The sequence below is a fragment of the Somniosus microcephalus genome, chromosome 11, assembly GCF_052327205.1.
Source record: "Somniosus microcephalus isolate GS21.2 chromosome 11, FLI_Smic_1.0, whole genome shotgun sequence".
Taxonomy (NCBI): domain Eukaryota; kingdom Metazoa; phylum Chordata; class Chondrichthyes; order Squaliformes; family Somniosidae; genus Somniosus; species Somniosus microcephalus.
Genome location: NC_140997.1, coordinates 81,253,318 through 81,274,359, shown reverse-complemented (window position 1 = coordinate 81,274,359; position 21,042 = coordinate 81,253,318). Strand labels below are relative to the sequence as shown.

The 21,042-nt window shown below is 41.2% G+C and overlaps 1 protein-coding gene across 4 annotated transcripts in view; it reads right to left on the bottom strand.

Annotated features, from left to right (window-relative positions):
- Positions 1-20,791, bottom strand: part of alg1 (ALG1 chitobiosyldiphosphodolichol beta-mannosyltransferase) — a 69,090-nt gene extending 48,299 nt beyond the window's left edge. For 2 of the 4 annotated variants that reach the window (XR_015079971.1, XM_086000908.1), the window contains exons 1-7: positions 20,446-20,791; positions 17,608-17,688; positions 17,134-17,237; positions 16,880-17,028; positions 5,897-5,986; positions 2,717-2,827; positions 2,291-2,412 (exon numbers count right to left, since the gene is read on the bottom strand). Coding sequence is in view for 3 of the 4 variants with exons in the window: in XM_086000908.1 (XP_085857034.1) it covers positions 2,291-2,412; positions 2,717-2,827; positions 5,897-5,986; positions 16,880-17,028; positions 17,134-17,237; positions 17,608-17,688; positions 20,446-20,752 (964 nt within the window). In the remaining variant the exon portion in view is untranslated. The remainder of the gene's footprint in view (positions 1-2,290; positions 2,413-2,716; positions 2,828-5,896; positions 5,987-16,879; positions 17,029-17,133; positions 17,238-17,607; positions 17,689-20,445) is intronic. The other 2 variants (XM_086000906.1, XM_086000907.1) reach the window with 2 other exon arrangements.
- Positions 20,792-21,042: the final 251 nt, after the last annotated feature.

The following is a 21,042-nucleotide window of genomic DNA, read 5'->3' as shown; positions in this document are numbered from 1 at the left end:
TCATATCATTAAATAATGTTATGCAATAATCTCCTAATATAGAGTTAACATTTAAAGGGCACTATAATAAATTTAGCAAGGTACTAAGTTACACAAAAATTTGGTCAATTATTTTAACATCTGGGGATAGAGTTTGCGCTTTGGGCATAATTGTCGATCCGGTTGCAAACTGCTTCCCAAAATTGTGCTAGTTTTAAGAAGAATTTTTTCCCTCAAGTTTCTAATTTGCATACTGCCGAACATAAAATCTGCCATGAACCAGCGAATCGGCCAGCATTTTAGAACGCAATTTAAAAAAAATCACTTTAATAAATATATTTAAGAGTGGTAACTTGGTGCAGCTTGATTAGTACAGCTGAAAACGGGTTTATCACTAAAAATAAACATTTTTAATCAGTGTCTAGTCCACCACCGATTTTAAATAACAGATAATTACTTTTAAAAGCTACAGGAAACTTTGGTTTATCCGGAGGTTGTATGTCCGGAATACTCGATCCAACGGCAAAAATCAGGAGCCGTTTTCTATAAGTTTTTTTAGTTCTCGTTCTTTTTTTTCCCCCCCAGTCAGGCACTGCAAGGTCTGTAGCTATAGCAACAGCTTCAGCTAGAGACGCTTGCAGCTGCAGCCGACTCTTTAGAAGCTGTTGCTAAGCAACAGTGTTTGTTGTCAGATACGGAGATGAAAACCTCCGTATGCTTCAACATTAACTTTGTATGTCCGGCAGTTTTGATAGATCGGCAACACGCCGGTCCCGTCATCACAGTTTCCTGTATATAGAACCATTTGCTAGTTATATAGGTGTACAGTAGTCAATTTCTTAGTAAATTAAAAAAATTGCTCAAAAGCTATTAAAACATGCCTATTAGTGTCCTTGCAAGCTTAATTTTAAGGGTTTCCTTGTAGGCCCGCAAACGGGCGCAATTAGCGGAAACTCGCAATGGTGATTAATGAATCTGGGGGTGTGGCCAGTTGTGTGGGCGGAGCCACTTCTAGCACGATGTTTTTTTTAAACTAGTCCAGAAGATCGCAGAAACTCGATTTGTGCTGGACGTACTTTGCGCTTGAAATTCCATGATTTTCTGCGCTGGCTTGACCGATTTCAGGCAAATTGCACTGATAAAAACAGCGCAAACTAGCAGAAACGCCAGGCCCTGATGTACAAGGCTGTAAATGTTAACAGTTTAGGCAATATTCAACAACCAATTTTATTTCTACCATAATGCCCAAGGCAAGCTTCAACTGTGCAAATTTTCATTTAATATAATTTTATGCACTTAGCAATGACATATATACATTTATTTATTTTTATTACTAAAGATGGGGGAACCAATTGTTTTCAATACTATTGAAGTAATTTGTAAATCAGATCTCTAAGGCACTTTAAGGTTGGTAATTCTATTTCAAACTCTGGCTAGATCTATTTCAATTTTTTCTTTAGTTTTGGTAGCAGTTACCTTATCCAACCATTGGGTGGTGATGTTGCCCAAGAAATTGTACGTGCTGCAGTAAAATCTCACGGGACATCATGCAATTTTGGAAATTTGCACAATGTGTGTGTCTCGGTATGACTGCAAGATGCTTTTGTTAAAAAAAGTTATTTTATTTTAACTTGCTTAGTAAATTTTTGTTTTTTCATAATGTAGGTAAAAAGCAGCAGTCAAGGGCAGTTTCCCTCCTGGAAACAACATCTTTAACATGTACACTGTGCATACTCACTCATCTCAAAATAAAACACCCTGCAAAGTGAATAGACATCATTAGTGATCTCAGATGGCTTCCAAAGACACAGATATTAACAAAGGTTAGATATTGTTAATATCTACATCTACAGAGAAGGTATCGGACGGAGGCTTGTCAATTTACTTTCACAGATTCATAAGAACATAAGAAATAGGAGGAGTAGGCCATTTGGTCCTTCAAGCCTGCTCCGCCATTCAATAAGATCATGGCTGATGATCTACCTCAACTCCACCTTCCCGCACTATCTCCATATCCCTTAATTTCCTTAGTTCCCAAAAATTTATCGACCTCTGTAGTCTTATACCACAGAAGTTTTGAAAGAGCTATCCAATGAGTCCCACTCCCCTGCTCTTTCCCCATAGCCCTGAAAACTTCTTTTCATCACGATTTTCTATTCAGCCCTCTCACTATCACCTCTCTCTCGCTATCCCTCGCTCACCAACTCTTCCTGTATCGTTTTCATATTAACATGCATAGCTATGCTGATATTAACAAGTACAGAAAACAGTACACTAAAATTGGCTATTTAAAGAAAAGTATCTGACTTGCCTGTCCAGCTAGTACTGCTGAGCAGTAATGCAGGTCTTCCTCGGACATGTGTAACATTACCGGTGCCAATACTCAGCTCTGTAAAGGCTGTCTGTTCCAAATTAGAAGGCACAGATTCTGTCCTAGTTTCACAACAAAAATGCAGAGTTTACCATCTACAACATCAAACATCTGAACCATGAAAATATTGTAAAATTATTGGTGTGCTACATCATTAAGTAGGTTTACTTTCTACAAAATGTGTTTAGATAAATGGCAGTCACATCACCAGTGGAAATTTTCTATATTTGATTTCAACCTTTTTTGAAATAAAAATTAAAGTACGAAAAAGGTTAGGCACTGTTCTGTTTTGCCACAAAGTATTTAACAAACAAAAATGTTTACAATTACAGTATTAACATTTTCTAGCAAAAACATAAAACATACCTTGCTTTAAATGGGGCAAAATCATCAGCAAGCTTCTTAAACAGCTTATGTTGCAATTCTAGAGGAGTTTCTCTAAAAATGGGAGGTGGACAGTCATATAATGTGGTTGCCCTATGATAGAAAAACAGTTTTTTTTTTCAGTTAAAATATAATCAACATATTAAACTCATCAATAAAATGGGGACAATAACCAGCTGCTTGAATGAACATCTACAAAAGCATATTATGGAAAAAGACTGAACTACGTTTTTCCTCTGAAGAACTAGACTGCGTAATAGGGAGGTGTCTGCACTTTAATTTTGAAATAACTAGAGCTAAAATGGAAGCAGTCTCTCCTAGTTAAATTTCAAAATGAAAACCAGAGTCTGGTTGCCTGTGAGAGACAGGCCAGGTTGTTTGATCTGTAATTTGGTCAGAATACAGAATTTGTTTTGGGTACTAATTCAGTTCTACCTGGTGAAAGCATCAACAGGTCCTGGGTAACACTTGCTCTATCATTCTACACAATAAGCTCCAAGCTCCATTATGACCTGGATCTCGGTTGATTGATAACTCAGCCCTCAGGGGCAGACGATCCAAAATATATACTCTCAGCATCTTTAGTTCTATCTAGAGATCCGACTTCTGTGGATTGGTCATTTCACATCACCAACATACAACTTCAAATTGTGAAAGTCTATGAAAAAATAATTCATTTAAAAGTCATATTGTTTAACCAAGAAATATATTTTTAGCCCAGTGGAGCTTAAATGAGAACACTAGGATAAAGAATAAAGGTGAACATTCAAAACATTGGAGTCAGGATTGAGTGGTATGTATACACAAAATATTCAGAACAAAATTGGACAATCAGATACATTAATAACTTTGGAGGGATATGATTTACTAGCTTTAAGAGAGATATAGCTTAGCTTTGGACAGGATTGGGAACATGATGTTCCTGGCCCAAATTAACTGGGTAGAAAAGTTAGGAAAGTGTTCGATAGATCAGCAGTGGGAAATCTTGAAATAGGACAGATATAGTATAAATTAGATATGTTGTTAGGCAAAAAGGGGTGCAAAGAATAGAGTTCTGTGGATAAAGAGATGCAAACTAAACAAACTTAAAAGGAAGGCATATAATTGTTAGGGTAATGATACTAAACATAATCATGAGGAATACAAGTACTGTAGGGAGGTTGGAAAGGATAAAAGAAAATATGAAAAAAGGGTAGCAGATAAAAGGAAATAGCAAGGGCTTCTATAAAAAAAAAAATAGGTAAACCACTGCAAAAATGAGAGCATACTAGAGGATGATACATAGGGGAAACTGTAGGGAAAAAATGAATTCTGAAAGAAAATAGCAGAACTCTAATTGGATAAGTCACCATATGCTGTTCAAAGAAATCAGAGAGGAGATAGAGACGACGCTGGCCACAATTTTATAATCCTCATTAAACAAAGTGTGTGACTGGAGTACCGATTAGCCAATATAACATCGTTGTTACAGAAGGAGAAAGATAACACTGCTAGTTATGCTATGTCAATTGTGAGCAAACTCTTAAAATCTATAATTCAAGGTAAAATTAGAGACCATTTAGAAATGTAGACATTATTCAGGTACAGCCAGCATGGATTAGTTAAAGACAACTTGACTTTCATAAAGCTGAGATTTTTTTTGAAGAAATGACTGGATAAAAAGAATGCAGTAGATATATCACAGAATCACACAGCACAAGAGGCGGCTGAAGTAAGATATAAAATTGGACAGAACAAGGGCAAGCAGAAGTAACTCATTTAAAGAAAAACAAGTTCACAACTGTCACATCACAGAATGTTCCAGAACAAAATGTACTGACCATACTTATGCTTAACTTGCAGAACAGGAAATGAACATGCAACTTCGTGAACATTTTGTGCAAATTGTGTGACATTGAATAAAATTGAAACTGCCGCTCCTGGGTAACATGTGATGTGTAATCTTTAATTTGATTGGATCTCCGAGGAGGTATGGCAGCTAAAGTGTGTATAAACATGTGAATTTTTGAACGGCTCGGGGGAGTTGGACTCGCGCAGTAACGTGAGAGGTTCTCCCCAGGCCTGAGTAAAACCGTTTTGACTTCGATTACTGGTCTGTCTTTCTTACAACAAGCCGGTGACGTCGACCTTGTATATCACTTGGTCCGCACCTTGGGGGCTCACTTCAATGGCAATTTGGCCCATCGTGCCTGTGCCGGCTCTTTGAAAGAGCTATCCAAATTAGTCCCACTCCCCTGCTCTTTCCCCGTAGCCCTGCAATTTTGAAAGTTACTATTGAATCTGCTTCCACTACCCTTTCTGGCAGTGCGTTCCAGATCAGAACACGCTGCGTAAAAGAATTTCTTCCCTCTGGTTCCTTTGCCAATTACCTTAAATCTGTCTCCTCTAGTTCCTGACCCTCCTGCCAGTGGAAACAGTTTCTCCCTATTTACTCTATCAAAACCCTTTATAATTTTGAACACCTATTAAATCTCCTGTTAACCTTTTCTGCTCCAAGGAGAATAATTTCAGTTTCTCCACATAACTGAAGTCCCTCATCCCTGGTACCATTCTAGCAAATCTTATTTGCACCCTCAAAGGACTTAACATCCTTCCTAAAGTGTGGTGCCCCCAGGATTGGAAAAATACTCTAGCTGAGGCCTAACCAGTTATTTATAAAAGCTTACCATAACTTCCTTGATTTTGTACTCGATGACTATTTATAAAGCCAAGGATCCGTATGTTTTTTAACAGCAATATCAACTTGTCCTGCTACCTTCAAAGACATGCGTACATGTCAGGAACACGTCCACCCTGATCTCGCTGTTCCTGCTAGTTGTTCCATTTAGTTGGTAATGGCTCTCCTCATTTTTCCTTCCAAAATCTATCACTTTACACCTGCATTAAATTTTCATCTGCCGTGTGCCTGCCCATTTCATCTGTCTGTCTATGTCCTCCTGAAGTCCGATACTATCCTCCTCACGGTTTACCACCTTTCCGAGTTTCGTGCCATCTGCAGACTTTGAAATTATGCACTTTTCAAATTATGCACTTTATACCCAACTCCAGGTCATTACGATACAGCAAAAAGACTAGTGGTTCGAATACCGACCCCTGGGGGATACCAGTGTATACTTTACCATTACAATGTATGTGTCAGGACAAATCAGTATGCATGCTCACTTGATATTCCAGTTCACTCTTAAATCTTCTTTCATAGCTTCAGTGACACACAGATTTGAATCAGAGAGCTTTCCAAAAAAATGTTCATACCTAATTTAAAGAAGAATCAAGTAAATCAAAGCAAACATTAATCACAAATTGTGCAACTATAACAAATGCATTTATTTGGTCGAACCTTTAACTTTCAAAAATAATGCTTTATTTTCCAGAGAGCACATATATAAAATATAAAAGAACTATAAATTTCCATTTTATTTTAATAGATCTATAGTATATTAAATTCAATTTGTGGAGGGAATCGGTCACATTGAAAACTCCTATGGCAACCTCCTCTGATGGAAAATTGCATTATCACAGTGTCACGTTTATCTGCAACATCTGTTACACCTGCTGATGGCACTATGATGGAGGTCTTCAATGTTAAAAATTGTTACAGCTTCCCTCTCATGATATATGACTCCTAGTGTGACCCAATAGCTGCCATTTTATACGGTTAAAAATACTATTTTCAGTCAAGATCTGGCCACAGGGAGACACTGGAGCACGATATGCCTCTTCAAAGGAACAGATTGCGGTAAGGTCTTAAGTGTTTTTACATTTTCATAAATCATAGAATTATAGAATCGCACAGCACAAAAGGAGGCCATTCGGCCCATCGAGTCTGCACCTGCCCTTTCGAAGAATAATCCAGTTAGTCCCACTCCCCAGCTCTTTCCCCATATTCCTTCTCCTTCAAGTATTGATCCAATTCCCCTTTGAAAGCTACTATTGAATCTATTTTCACCACCCTATCAGGCAGTGCACTCCAAATCCTAACCTCTCGTTGGGTAAAAAAGTTTTTCCTCATGTTGCCTCTGGTTCTTTTGCCAATCACCTTAAATCTGTGCCCTCTAGTTATTGACCCTTCAGCCATTGGAGACAGTTTCTCTTTATTCACTCTATCTAAACCCTTCATGATTTTAAACACCTCTATCAAATCTCCTCTTAGCCTTCTCTGCTGCAAAACATAGAAACATAGAAGATAGGAGGAGTAGGCCATTCGGCCCCTCGAGCCTGTTCCGCCATTTAATGAGATCATGGCTGATCATCCAAATTCAGTACCCTGTCCCTGCTTTCTCCCCATATCCCTTTAGCCTTAAGAAATATATCTAACTCCTTCTTGAATATATTTAATAAGTTGGCCTCAACTGTCTTCTGTGGTAGAGAATTCCACAGGTTCACCACTCTCTGGGTGAAGAAATTCCTCCTCTCAGTCCTAAATGGCTTACCCCTTATCCTTAGACTGTGACCCCTGGTTCTGGACTCCCCGCCATCGGGAACATCCTTCCTGCATCTAGTCTGTCTAGTCCTGTTTGAAATTTATAAATTTCAATGAGATCCCCTCTCATTCTTCTAAACTCCAGCGAATATAAGCCTAATCGACCCAATCTCTCTTCATACGCCATTCCTGCCATCCCAGGTATCAGTCTGGTGAATCTTCGCTGCACTCCCATGGTAAGAACATCCTTCCTCAGATAAGGCAACCAAAACTGGACACAGTACTCAAGGTGTGGTCTCACCAAGGCCCTGTACAACTGCAGCAAGACATCCTTGCGCCTGTACTCGAATCCTCTCGTTATGAAGGCCAACATACCATTTGCCTTCTTAACCGCCTGCTGCACCTGCATGCTTACCTTCAGCAACTGGCGCACAAAGACACCCAGGTCTCGTTGCACTTCCCCTTTTCCCAATCAATTGCCATTCAGGTAATAATCTGTCTTCCTGTTATTGCCACCAAAGTGGATAACCTCACATTTATCCACATTATACTGCATCTGCCATGCATCTGCCAAATCACCCAACCTGTCCAAATCATACTGGAGTTTCTCTGCATCCTCCTCACAGCACACATGCCCACCCAGCTTTGTGTCGTCTGCAAACTTGGAGATATTACATCTAGTTACATCGTCTAGGTCATTAATATATATTGTGAATAGCTGGGATCCCTGCGATACCCCACTAGACACTGCCTGCCACTCGGAAAAAGACCCGTTTATTCCAACTCTTTGCTTCCTGTCTGCCAACCAGTTCTCTATCCAAGTCAGTACCTTACCCCCAATCCCATGCGCTTTAACTTTGCACGCCAATCTCTTATGCGGGACCTTATCGAAAGCCTTCTTAAAGTCCAAATACACCACATCCACTAGTTCTCCCTTATCTATTCTACCAGTTACATCCTCAAATAATTCCAGTAGATTAGTCAAGCATGATTTACCTTTAGTACATCCATGTTGACTTTGTCCGATCCTGTCACTGTTTTCCAAGTGCTCTGCTATTACATCTTTTATAATGGACTCTAGCATTTTCCCCACTACCGATGTCAGGCTTACCAGTCTATAATTCCCCGTTTTCTCTCTACCACCTTTTTTAAACAATGGGGTTACATTAGCTACCCTCCAAACCATGGGAACTATTAGAGAGTCTATAGAATTTTGGAAGATGACCAGCAATGCATCTACTATTTCTAGGGCCACTTCCTTAAGTACCCTAGGATGTAGATTATCAGGCCCTGGGGATTTATCGGCCTTCAATCCCGTCAATTTCCCGAACACCATTTCCCTACAAATACTGATTTCATTCAATTCCTCCCTCTCATTAGACCTATGTTCCCCGACATCTCTGGGAATTTATTTGTGTCCTCCTCTGTGAAGACAGAACCAAAGTATGTATTTAATTGGTCTGCCATTTCTTTGTTCCCCATTATAAATTCCCCTGATTCTGACTGCAAGGGACCTACGCTTGACTTCACCAATCTTTTTCTCTTCACATATCTATCGAAGCTTTTACAGTCAGTTTTTAATGTTCCCTGCAAGCTTACTCTTATTCTATTTTCCCCTCTTAATTAATCCCTTTGTCGTCCTTTGCTGAATCCTAAACTGCTCCCAATCCTCAGGTTTGCTGCTTTTTCTGGTCAATTTATGTGTCCTCTCCTTGGATCTTATGCTATCCCTAATTTCCCTTGTTAGCCACGGTGGAGTCACCTTCTTTGTTTTATTTTTATGCCAAACAGGGATGAACAAATTCTGTAGTTCATCCATGCGATTTTTAAATGTTTGCCATTGCCTATCCACCATCAACCCTTTAAGTAACATTCCCCAATCCATCCTAGCCAACTCGCGCCTCATACCATCGTAGTTTCCTTTATTTAAATTCAGGACCCTAGCCTGAGTCAACTACTTCACTCTCCATCTTAATTAAGAATTCGGTCATATTATGATCGCTCCCCCCCAAGGGGCCTCGTACAACAACATTGCTAATTAATCCTTTCTCATTACATAATACCCAGTCTAAGATGGCCTGATCTCTAGTTGGTTCCTTGACATATTGGTCCAGGAAACCATCCCATATACACTCTAGGAATTCCTCCTCCACAGTATTGTTACTAATTTGATTAGACCAATCTATATGTAGATTAAAGTCACCCATGATAACTGCTGTGCCCTTATTGCACGCATCTCTAATTTCCCGTTTAATGCCATCCCCAACCTCAGCATTACTGTTTGGGGGTCTGTATACAACTCCCACTAACGTTTTCTGCCCCTTGGTATTTCTCAGCTCTACCCATACAGATTCCACATCATCAGAGCTAATATCCTTCCTTACTATTAATCTCCTCTTTAACCAGCAATGGTACCCCACCTCCTTTTCCTTTTTGCCTGTCCTTCCTGAATATTGAATACCCCTGGATGTTGAATTCCCAGCCTTGGTCACCCTGGAGCCATGTCTCCGTAATTCCAATTATATTATATCCCTTTATACATCTATTTGCACAGCTAATTCATCCACCTTATTAAGAATGCTCCTCGCATTAAGACACAAAGCCTGCAGGCTTGTTTTTTTGAACACTCTTAGTCCTTTTAGAATTATTATTTACTGTAGCACTGTTTGATTTACACCCTTGATTTCTCTGCCTTCCACTTTTGCTTTTCTCCTTCCTGTCTTTTGTTTCTATCCATGCTTCCCTTTCCTCTGTCTCCCTGCACAGGTTCCCAACCCCCTGCCATTTTAGTTTAAACCCTCCTCAACAACACTAGCAAACACTCCCCCAAGGACATTGGTCCCGGTCCTGCCCAGGTGCAAACCGTCCAGTTTGTACTGGTCCCACCTCCCCCAGAACCGGTTCCAATGTCCCAGGAATTTGAATCCCTTCCCCTTGCCACGTATTCATCTGAAATATCCTTCTATTTCTACTCTGACTAGCACGTGGCACTGGTAGCAATCCTGAGATTACTACCTTTGAGGTCCTATTTTTTAAATTTACCTCCTAACTCCCTATATTCAGCTTTTAGGACCTCATCCTGTTTTTTACCTATATCGTTGGTATCTATATGCACAACTGGTTGTTCACCCTCCCCCTCCAGAATGCCCTGCAGCTACCCCGAGACATCCTTGACCCTTGCACCAGGGAGGCAACATACCATCCTGGATTCTCTGCGGCCGCAGAAACGCCTATCTATTCCCCTTACAATAGAATCCCCTATCACTATAGCTCTCCCACTCTTTTTCCTCCCATCCTGTGCAGCAGAACCACCCATGGTGCTAGGAAGTTGGCTGCTGCTGCCTTCCCCTGATAAGCCATCTCCCTCAACAATATCCAAAGTGGTATATCTGTTTGAGGGGGATGGCCACAGGGGACCCCTGCACTACCTGCCTTTGCCTACTACTCTGCCTGGTGGTCACCCATTCCCTTCCTGCCTGTGCAGCCTTTACCTGCTGTGTGACCAACTCCCTAAACGTGCTATCCACGATGTACTCAGCATCACGAATGCTCCATGTATGTATCCATTCGCAGCTGCAACACGGTCTGTCAGTAGCTGCAGTTGGATACACTTCCCGGACACATGGTCGTCAGGGACACAGGAAGTGTCCCTGATTTCCCACATAGCGCAGGAGGAGCATGCCATGGGGCCGAGCTGTCCTGCCATGACTTATCCTTTAATTAATTTAAATTAAATCAATACCACTAATTACACTACAATTAAATGATATACTCAAGGGCCCTTGGTTACTAGCACTCCCCGATACACAACAGAGACCTTAGAAACTATAACCACAAAAAAATGAACAACCCCAGCTTCTCCAGTCTATCCACATAACTGTAATCCCAGATACCCGAAACCATTCTAGTAAATCTCTTCTGTAACCTCACCAATGCTTTTATGTCCTTCCTAAAATGTGGTGCCCAGAATTGGACACAATACTCCAGCTGGGTCCGAACTAGTGTTTTATAAAGGTTTAGCATAACTTCCTAGCTTTTGTATTCTATGCCTCTATTTATAAAGCCCAGAATCCCATATGCTTTATTAACTGCTTTGTTAACCTGTCCTGCCACTTTCAAGGATTTGTGTACAAACACCCCAAAGCTTTCTCTGTTCTTGCACCTCCTTTAAAATTGTATTGTCTCGCCTCATTCTTCCTATCAAAATGCATCACCTCACACTTTTCTGCGTTGAATTTCATCTGCCATGTGTTCGCCCTTTCCACCAGCCTATGACCTCCCTGAAGTCTATTACTATCTTCCTCAGTGTTTACTACACTTCCAAATTTAGTGTCATCTGCAAATTCTGAAATTGTTCCCTGTACCCCCCAAGTCCAAGTCATTAATGTATATCAAAAACAGCAGTAGTCCTAGTAACGAACCCTGGGGAACACCAGTGTACCTCCCTCCAGTCCAAAAAAAAAACCATTTACCACAACTCTGTTTTCTATCGCTTAGCCAATTTTGTATCCATGCTGCTCCTGCCCCTTTTATCCCATAGGGTTCAATTTTGCTAACAAGCCTAATATGTGGTGCTTTATAAAACACCTTTTGAAAGTCCATATGCACAACATCAACTGCACTGCCCTTATCAACCCTCTGTGACCTCATCAAAAAACTCAATCAAGTTAGTCAAACATAATTTGCCCTCAACATATCCGTGCTAGCTCTCCTTTATTAGTCCATACTTGTCCCAGTGGCTGTTCATGTTCTCCTGGATTATTCTGTCTAAAAGCTTCCCCACTGCCAATGCTAAACTGCCTGGCCTGTAATTGCCGGGTTTTTCCTTCGCCCCTTCTTTGAACAAGAGTGTAACATTTGCAATCCTCCAGTCCTCTCGCAGCACCCCTGTATCCAAGGAGGATTGGAAGATTGTGGACAGCACCTCCGCAATTTATACCCTTACTTCCCTCAGCAACCTAGGATGTATCCTATCTGAACTGTGTGACTTACTCACTAAGTACTGCCAGCCTTTCTAGTACCTCCTCTATTTATTTTTTATCTCATCCAGTATCCAGACAACCTCCTTGTTGACCGTAGCTTTGGCAAAGTCCTCTCCTTGGTAAATACCGATGCAAAGTACTCATTTAGTACCTCAGCCATGCCGTCAGCCTCCACCAATAGATCTCCATTTTGTCCCTAATCGGCCCCACTCATCCTCTGATGACCCTTTTACTGTTAATATGCCTACAATCTTCAGATTCTGTTTTATGTTAGCCTCTAATCTATTCTAGTACTGTCTCCTTGTCCCTCTTATTTCCATTTTAACTTCTCTGTACTATTTATATTCAGCCTGATTCTTCCTGGTCATCCGCCTCCTTTTTAAGCTTCATCCTACTCTCTAACTCCATCATCCAGGGCTCTGGCTTTGGTTGCCCTCCTTTCCCCCTTGTGGGAATGTATCTAGGCTGTACCTGAACCATCTCCTCTTTAAATGCCAGCCTTGGCTCCATTACATTTCTGCCCGTCAGTTCTCAATTCACTGAAATTAGCCCGTCTCCAGCTAAGTATTTTTATTCTAGATTGCTCGTCTTTCTCCATAACTAATCTAAACCTTATGATACTATGATCACTATTCCAGAGATGCTCCTCGACTGCAACATTTTCCACTTGACTCACTTCATTCCCCAGGACTAGATCCAACAATGCCTCCTTCCTCGTTGGGCAGGAAACATACTGATCAAGAAAGTTCTCCTGAATACAATTCAGAAATCCTCCCAATCTCTGCAATATTGGGGTAGTTAAAATCTCCCATTATCACTACTCTGTAGTTCATGCACCTCTCAGTGCAAATCTGTTCCTCTATCTCCTTCCCACTATTTGTTGGCCTATAAAATATACCAAGTAGCGTAATAGCTCCACTATTGTTTCTTAACTCCAACCAAGTAGGTTCTGTCTTTGACTCCTCAAGGACATTCTCTCTTTCTAGCACTAATATTTTCCTTAATCAAAACTGCTACCCCTCCTTTTTTTGCTTCTCCTTCTTTCCTGAATACCTGTATCCACGAATATTAAGCATCCAATCCTGCCCTTTTTGAGCCAGGTCTCCGTTATCGCCACTACGTCATATTCCCAGATGGCTATTTGCGCCTGCAGCTCACCAACCTTATTAACCACACTTCATGCACTTACACACATGCACTCCAAACCTAACTTAGATCACTTTGCATTTTCTACGATCCCATCTAATTCTGTATTATTCCTAACTCTAACTGTCGCGCCTAGTCCCCTGTGCACCTTATTTCTACTTTTTAATACTACATCTTGGTGCCCAAACCCCTGCCGAATTAGTTTAAACCCTCCTCCACAGCACTAGTAAACCCCCTCACGAAGATATTGGTCCCAGCTCTGTTCAGGTGCAACCGGTCCATCGTGAACAGGTCCCTCCTGCCACAGAACTGGTCCCAGTGTCCCAGGATTTTGAAGCCCTCCCTCCTGCACCATGCCTTAACCTCTAGACTTAACTATTCCAACGCACTCCTGGCTGGCCTCCCATGTTCTGCCCTACGTAAACTTGAGGTCATCCAAAACTCAGCTGCCCGTGTCCCAGCTTGCACCAAGTCCCGTTCGCCCATCAAATTTTGGTCTTATAATACTTCAGTGAAGCGCCTTGGGACGCTTTACTACGTTGAAGGTGCTATATAAATACATGTTGTTGTTGTTGCCATATCCTCTTATTTCTACTCTCACTAGCGTGTGACACTGGGAGTAATCCAGAGATTAAGACCCTTGAGGTCCTGCTTTTTAACTTCCTCCCTAGCTCCTTAAACTCTGACTACAAGACCTCAACCTTCTTCCTCCCTATGTTGTTGGTTCCGACATGGACCACGACTTCTGGCTCTTCCCCATTCCCCCCACAGAATGTTCTGCACCATCTCAGTGATGTCCCTTAACCTGGCACCAGGGAGGCCACATACCAGACAGGACTCACGTCGGCGGCAGCAGAAATGCCAGTCTGTCCCCCGATTATCAAATCCCTAATTACTACTGCTATTAATGATTAAAATTTATATTTACTGTATATAAATGTGACAAACTTTGTTCCATTTTCACCCTCCACGTGATACTTGCCCCCCAAATTATTTTTGGCCACTTCTCAAGCCTCCCGTTCACCCCACCCCCACCATGACTGTGTGGCTGAGAGTCTATATAGTTAAACTTTTTAAAAAACTATATTTTTGATTTAATTCACTGAAGATTTACTCCCAGATTGGCATCGTGCTGCCTCTAGCACCAGTCCACATTGATAGCTGGTGCATCCAAAGGAGCATCACTTCTCCGGCACCAGTCAATGGATCGGCTCTAGCCACAACTCACAACAAAATATCTACCAACAACATTTATTCATTTATTTCAGGCAGATTTCCCGCCCAATTGTCACCTTGCTCTTTTTTGGCTCTGGCCCGCTGGACTCAGTAACTTTGAGTTAAGATAATATTTGAAAGTATTGTTCGTCATATAAAATTTTACTTTGCATCAATTTGCAATTGCTCAGTCTTTTTATCCAACAAGGACAAACAGGAAAGTCAAATAATGCAGAAATGGCAGCTGGGGAATATCTGCCTGCCATTTTTAATATAGAAAATAATTAACGTTTCAGGGGTTCCCGAAAAGAGATCTGCTGCATTTATATTTTTGTCCCATCTTATCAAATCCACTGTATCTGCACATTCATATACCAATTGAGGAATGTTAATCACTAAAAGTAGTTACACAGGTTAATAAGGCCATAAAAAAGCATACAAAGCACTGGGTTCATTTCTAGAGGGATAGAACTGAAAAGCAGAGAAGTTGTTAAACTTGTATAGAACCCTGGTCTCCATATTATAACAAGGATATAGAGGCATTGGAGAATGAACTCCTACCATCCATGACATTGCATTGAGATAAACTCTCAAAAATAAACTTCCCTCCACCTCCTTTTCCCCCACCCCTCTCGACTGCTCTACTTTCTGCGCCCTTTGGCCCTCGTCCAATTATCACACATCCTCAAAACCCCTCGACCTGAAGACTGCACTTGGTCTTTACTCCTGTGTGTAAAGCCAAGAGAGATCAAATATATATATATATAAAATATATAAAAATCATATGTCTACATATCCCTCCTGTAATTTTTCATTCTACATTATAATGGAAATTGTCCACGTATACTTGTCATGCTGTAATTACGTCCCTACTTCCCCACCTCCTCTACTGGTGGGAGGTGCAATTATAATGTGACAAGTTTATAGAGCAGTTCTATTATAAATATGGACATAGGAATTTAACGGAAATATAAAAATAAGGACAGAATGCCTGCCTTTCAAATTGGGGCCTGAATTTCTTGTCCAATTATCCTTGGCCTCTAACTCCATTTCATCTGAAGACTATAGTTGGACTTAATTCCTTGTATGCATCACCATGGGTGATCAACATTTTGTCTTAAAAAAGTACAGAATTAGAAACTATTAATATTCATGGAATAAAAAATGATCATTTGTTTTATTGAGGTGAAAAATGTTAATGCAATGCTAAATATGTTAAGAGTCAACCCAGAAGAATATACTTTAATCATTATGCTATTATATTAAATCGTGCATTTTAAAGGCAGAGACAGAGATCTGGGGGTTCACATCCACCAATATCTGAAGGTGGCAGGTGATAAGGCTGTTAAAGAGCATATGGGATCCTTGGCTTTATAAATAGAAACAGAGTACAAACACAAGAAGTTATGGTAAACCTTTATAAATCACTGGATAGGCCTCAGCTAGAGTATTGTGTCAAATGTTAGGCAGCAACATTCCCTATAAGCTACATGGCTGCCCAGCTGTTTGTCAGTCCCGCGCAACCTGGGATCGGCTTTTTCAATGTTAATGTGCAAAACTGTGAATGGGCCGCGCACCCAAAAAAAATTAGGGGGAACATTTCTGGGCACCACACTTTAGGAAGTATGTCAATGCCTTGGAGAGGGTGATTTAGCAGAAATGGTACCAGGGCTGAGGGACTTCAGTTGTGTGGAGAGACTGGAGAAGCTGGGATTGTTCATGTTAGAGCAGAGAAGGTTAAGGGGAGATTTAATAGGGGTATTGAAAATTATGAGGGGTCTGGATAGAGTAGATAGGGAGAAACTGTTTCCACTGGCAGGAGGGTCGGTAACCAGAGATCACAGATTTAAGATAATTAGCAAAATAATCCAGGGGGGAAATGCGGAGATTTTTTTAATGCAGCGAGTCATTATGATCTGGAATGCACTGCCTGAAAGGGTGGTGGAAGTAGATTCAATCGTAACTTTCCAAAGATAATTAGATATATACTTGGAAAGAGGAAATATGCAGGGCTATGGGGAAAGTGCAGGGGAATGGGACCAATTAGATAGCTCTTTCAAAGAGCTGGCAGAGACTTGTTGGGCTGAATGACCTTCGTCTGTGCTGTATGATTCTATGATTATTTATGACTGAGTTAATTTGGAACATTCAGATTGGCTTTCTTTGCATTAAAGGGAGAGATTTTAATTCTGGTGTCACAGAAAATAAAGTTCACCAGTTTATAATCAAAGTTTTTATCCAAATATTTCAAACTTACTGATTATTCAGAAATAACGATGTAAAATTACATTACAGTATACAGAATTGCTAAAATAAGATCATTTATAACAGAATTAAATATAGAATAAGTGAACTGCATACTGAAAACCATTCTGTACTAACCATTTGGCAATCAGCACAATAGGGTGATGATCTCCATGTGTCAAGCTCATAATGGTGTAACCATAATTGTGCCAGTCAATAATAAATTTACTTCCTCTCAGCAAACATATTGCCCACGTAGCTGCTATAGCAGGGAGGCCTGGTGGATTCTGTTTGGAATTGTGAAAGTAAAGCAAAGAAAATTTATCTTACCACTTTATTCAAGTAGTTCAGTGGACAGAGAACAAGAAATAGAACAAGACTAAACTTTTTACCTGTAGGAGCATGTACGAAGGTGCATCGATCTTTAAGAGGACATAACATATTTGCAAAGCCTGCACAAAGATCTTGACCGCATACTGAAAAATCTTTGGTCCAACTACAAAATATAAAAACAAACCTTAATCATCTATAATTTGTGGTTACAGAATGTTTGTAAAATACCTGTACTTTCACACAGATATTTATTGTTTTTTTTAATTCATTCATGGGATATGGGCATCGTTGGCATTTATTGCCCACCCTTAATTGCCCTTGAGAAGATGGTGGTGAGCCGCCTTCTTGAACTGCTGCAGTCCGTGTGGTGAAGGTACTCCCACAGTGCTGTTAGGGAGGGAGTTCCAGGATTTTGACCCAGCGACGATGAAGGAATGGCGATATATGTCCAAGTCAACAAACTAAATCCAGCAGATGTTTACTAATGCCCAATAGACTTTCAAGGATAGTTGTATAAAAATAGCAACACTTACATTTAATTGCTGTCATAACTTCTGTTATGTAGACAATGTTAATCTTATCATTATTTAAAACATCTTGATGAGGTTTTGCACCTGAAAAACATAATTCAGATTAAATTTTTAAAAATTTGAAAATATACATGTTTTGGACAGCATTCAGCATCTGAGAATGTTTCCCAAACTGGGGTCCATGGATCCTTGGGGTCCATAGAGACTTTCCAGGGGGGCCGCAACTGGAAGCAATTTCAAGCCTGCTAATTTAACCAAGCAGGTGGCCCATTATGGCAGATCTCTCAGTATTTTCACCAGAAAATCAGTATGCCAGACAGCACCATCGTAAGGATTTTCTGAAAGCCATTTTCAATGAAGGCGGCTAGGGCGAGTACTTGGTCACAAGTGCTGCGACCGCGGTCTGGGCTCAACTCAGCGCCGACTTCTGGAGATTTACGATGGAGGACACATCGCTTGAGCATCTTATAGCAAAGATTCGAGGACGATATGGTCAGTAGTTTGCTACTGACACTCAATGTAGAAATGCTTATAGATAGAACAGGGGGCAACCACAGTCAAACTCAATGCTGTGGTCCTTCAGTGCTCACGCATACCCTCCAGCAAGAGTTGCTGAATAACCAACACAGCACGAGTGTCCAATTTTTCTTGCCTCTCTAGCCCAGGGATGCTGGGGCTAATAATGTACTCCATTTGAATTTGGCTAATCCACTCTAGGTTTGGGATCAGACCTTGGATCTTGCTGTCCTATATTGCTCAGTGCAATGCCACATTTACCCACAGGGAGCTAAGAAACTAATTTTAAATTCTCCCAAACTGTCATTGTAACACAAAATATAGTGTTTAATATAATATACACATATACAACATTACATTGGGGATGACCATCACACCAAAGTAAAATGAAACTCGCTGACTTGTGATTATTTCGGCTGCAGTGTCAGTAGAGGAGCTGCATGGGACCTTAATGCTTCTGGCTTAGGCAGGAGGACAATCAGCCAGGGTTCCCTGGTTGATTGCTACCCAGTAACAGTCTTTATGTGTGCAGTTGTGTGAGGGCAGACTGGAGCTCGACTAATGGCTCTCCAAGTTTCAATTGTATTGATACACTTGCTTTTTACTTTTCACGAGAAGAATGGCCGTTTGGGTGAGATACTGGTGGGTTGTTGGCACCCGTGGAACTTCAACAAAAATATGTACCTTCAAAAGATGGGAGAATATTGAAGGTGGGGGCAAATCAAGTGTTTCAAATCTGTTATAAGTGGCCGCACTTATAATTAATCGCCTTGGTTGCAATTTCTTGAAAGACATTATACCCGCCAAAAAAAATTATACTATGTTGTAGATCAGTGGTTCTCAAACTGAGGTCCGTAGGGAATTTCCAGGGGATCCACGACCGGAGGTAATTTCAAGCCTGCTCCTCTTTATAAAACCGACACTGATTCTGTTCTTTCAAATTAGTCTCAATGGCAGGGCCCACCTCCTCACAGAGGCCCACAGCTCGCTCCACTTTGCAACGAACGCTCCCCATCAGTCGAGTCAATTCCTCTCCCTGGCGCCGCAACCCTGTGGCATCCTCCAGACATGTGATCAGAGCACCTGCGGGGCCCTTCAAACACGTGCCTGAATGTGTTCACGCAAACACACACAATCCCACAGTGCAGCGGTTACAGAACATGCCAGTGGGACAGTATGGCGGTGAGTCATGCTTCCAGCAGCACCCCAGCATTTGCATGGGTGCTCATGCCCTGACTCACCTTGGCCAGCCTGCTGACAACTAAAAATTGTCCAGCACTAAGTGGCTAATAGAGGCCATCTGTTGCTGCAGAGTACCCAGAATTGGTGTGAGAAGCAGGCACACACATCTCACTAATATGTCAGCAAATATCAACTTTCTTAAAAGCATTATTAAACACTCTTTACATGCTGCACTTTCATAGAGTATTATACAGTATTATAATTTAGATGGGGGGTCCATGATTACTAATCGGTTTAAAAAGGCGTCCTTCAGGGTCCATGATTACTAATAAATTTGAAACGGGGTCATTCAACCAAAAAGGTTTGAGAATCACTGGTCTAAGTTGTGTAAAAGCAAATACATCAAAGTAAAGCACCACAGCATTATGTTTTGGATTAACAACAGAAAATGCTGGAAATACTCAGCAGGCCAGGCAGCATCCGTGGAGAGAGAAACAGAGTTAACGTTTCAGGTCTGACACCCTTCATCTGCAGTATTTTGCAATGATATTACGTTTTGGATCCTGTGTTTCTCATTGATACAAACAATATGCAAAACACTTTATACTATTCAAAGTTTCTAAATGAAAAAAATTCTAATTATTTGTTTTACTTGTTCGTCCCTTTTGCTCAGTAATTTATATCCACAGTATTAGTACCCCCCTACTCTTCCACACAGTACTATATAGCAATATACAAGAGGATAGCATTAAACTAAAAGCAAGACTGCTGATAATCAGCTTTGCTGGTTCAAAAATATTAAATAAGGTATATATGATTTTTGTTAAAAGTCTTAACATGTTTTCCACAGAAACTGTACATTTTGAATCATTTTATCTAAACTTAATTTCCCTTTCTGTAATAATCTACAATTGCTCTATATCCGGTTATGTTTATATATTTCTGTATTAAAATGTACAATAATGGTCTTGATTGGCACTAAAAATACCCTACACAAGGCATCACAAGAATAACTACTCAATTTTATAATTAACTGCTCTTGACTTTTATACACACATATATTGCCATGTTTTGATTAAATTATTGGTATAAAAATCGGATATTTAATTTTGTCAAAGATCACGGTGAGCTGCAACATCTTACAATTTGACGGGGCAGCTTCTCCTGTCTCTGAAGCACTGAACATACCAACAAAGCCGACAGCAGTCACGTTGAAGCCGTGCCTGGCGAAAGAGAGCGTGTGATAGAGCATCCGGGGGCTGCGGCCCAGGTCCCCCACAACCAGCACACACACCGCCCCGCGGCCCCCGGCTCCGCTCCGATACCGCTGCCACACCACCAACACAGCACACACCGACGCCGACAACAGGGCGGCCGGGTAAGCGAGGCAAATACCGCAGACCGAGGCCAGCAGGCCGAGCAGGGCCAGGGGCCGCCAGAACCCGACCATGGCAACCGGAACCTGCCCATGGCAACCGAGCGACGTGGCCGCGTACTGACGTCACCGCGGGGGCGGGGCCGGAGCCTGGGCGCACGCGTGTACTCTTTTGTTCCCTTTGGTAAAAAACATATATCGACTGTAAATTAATAAAACTTTAAATAAAACTTAACAAATTAAACTAAAATTTGATTGGCCGAGGTGGTGATGCACTTCAGTCCCCACAGCGCCCACCGGTCGCAGAAGGCCTTGAGCGTGCCGGTGGACACCGCGTGCTCCATCTCCAGGGCCACCCGGGCGCG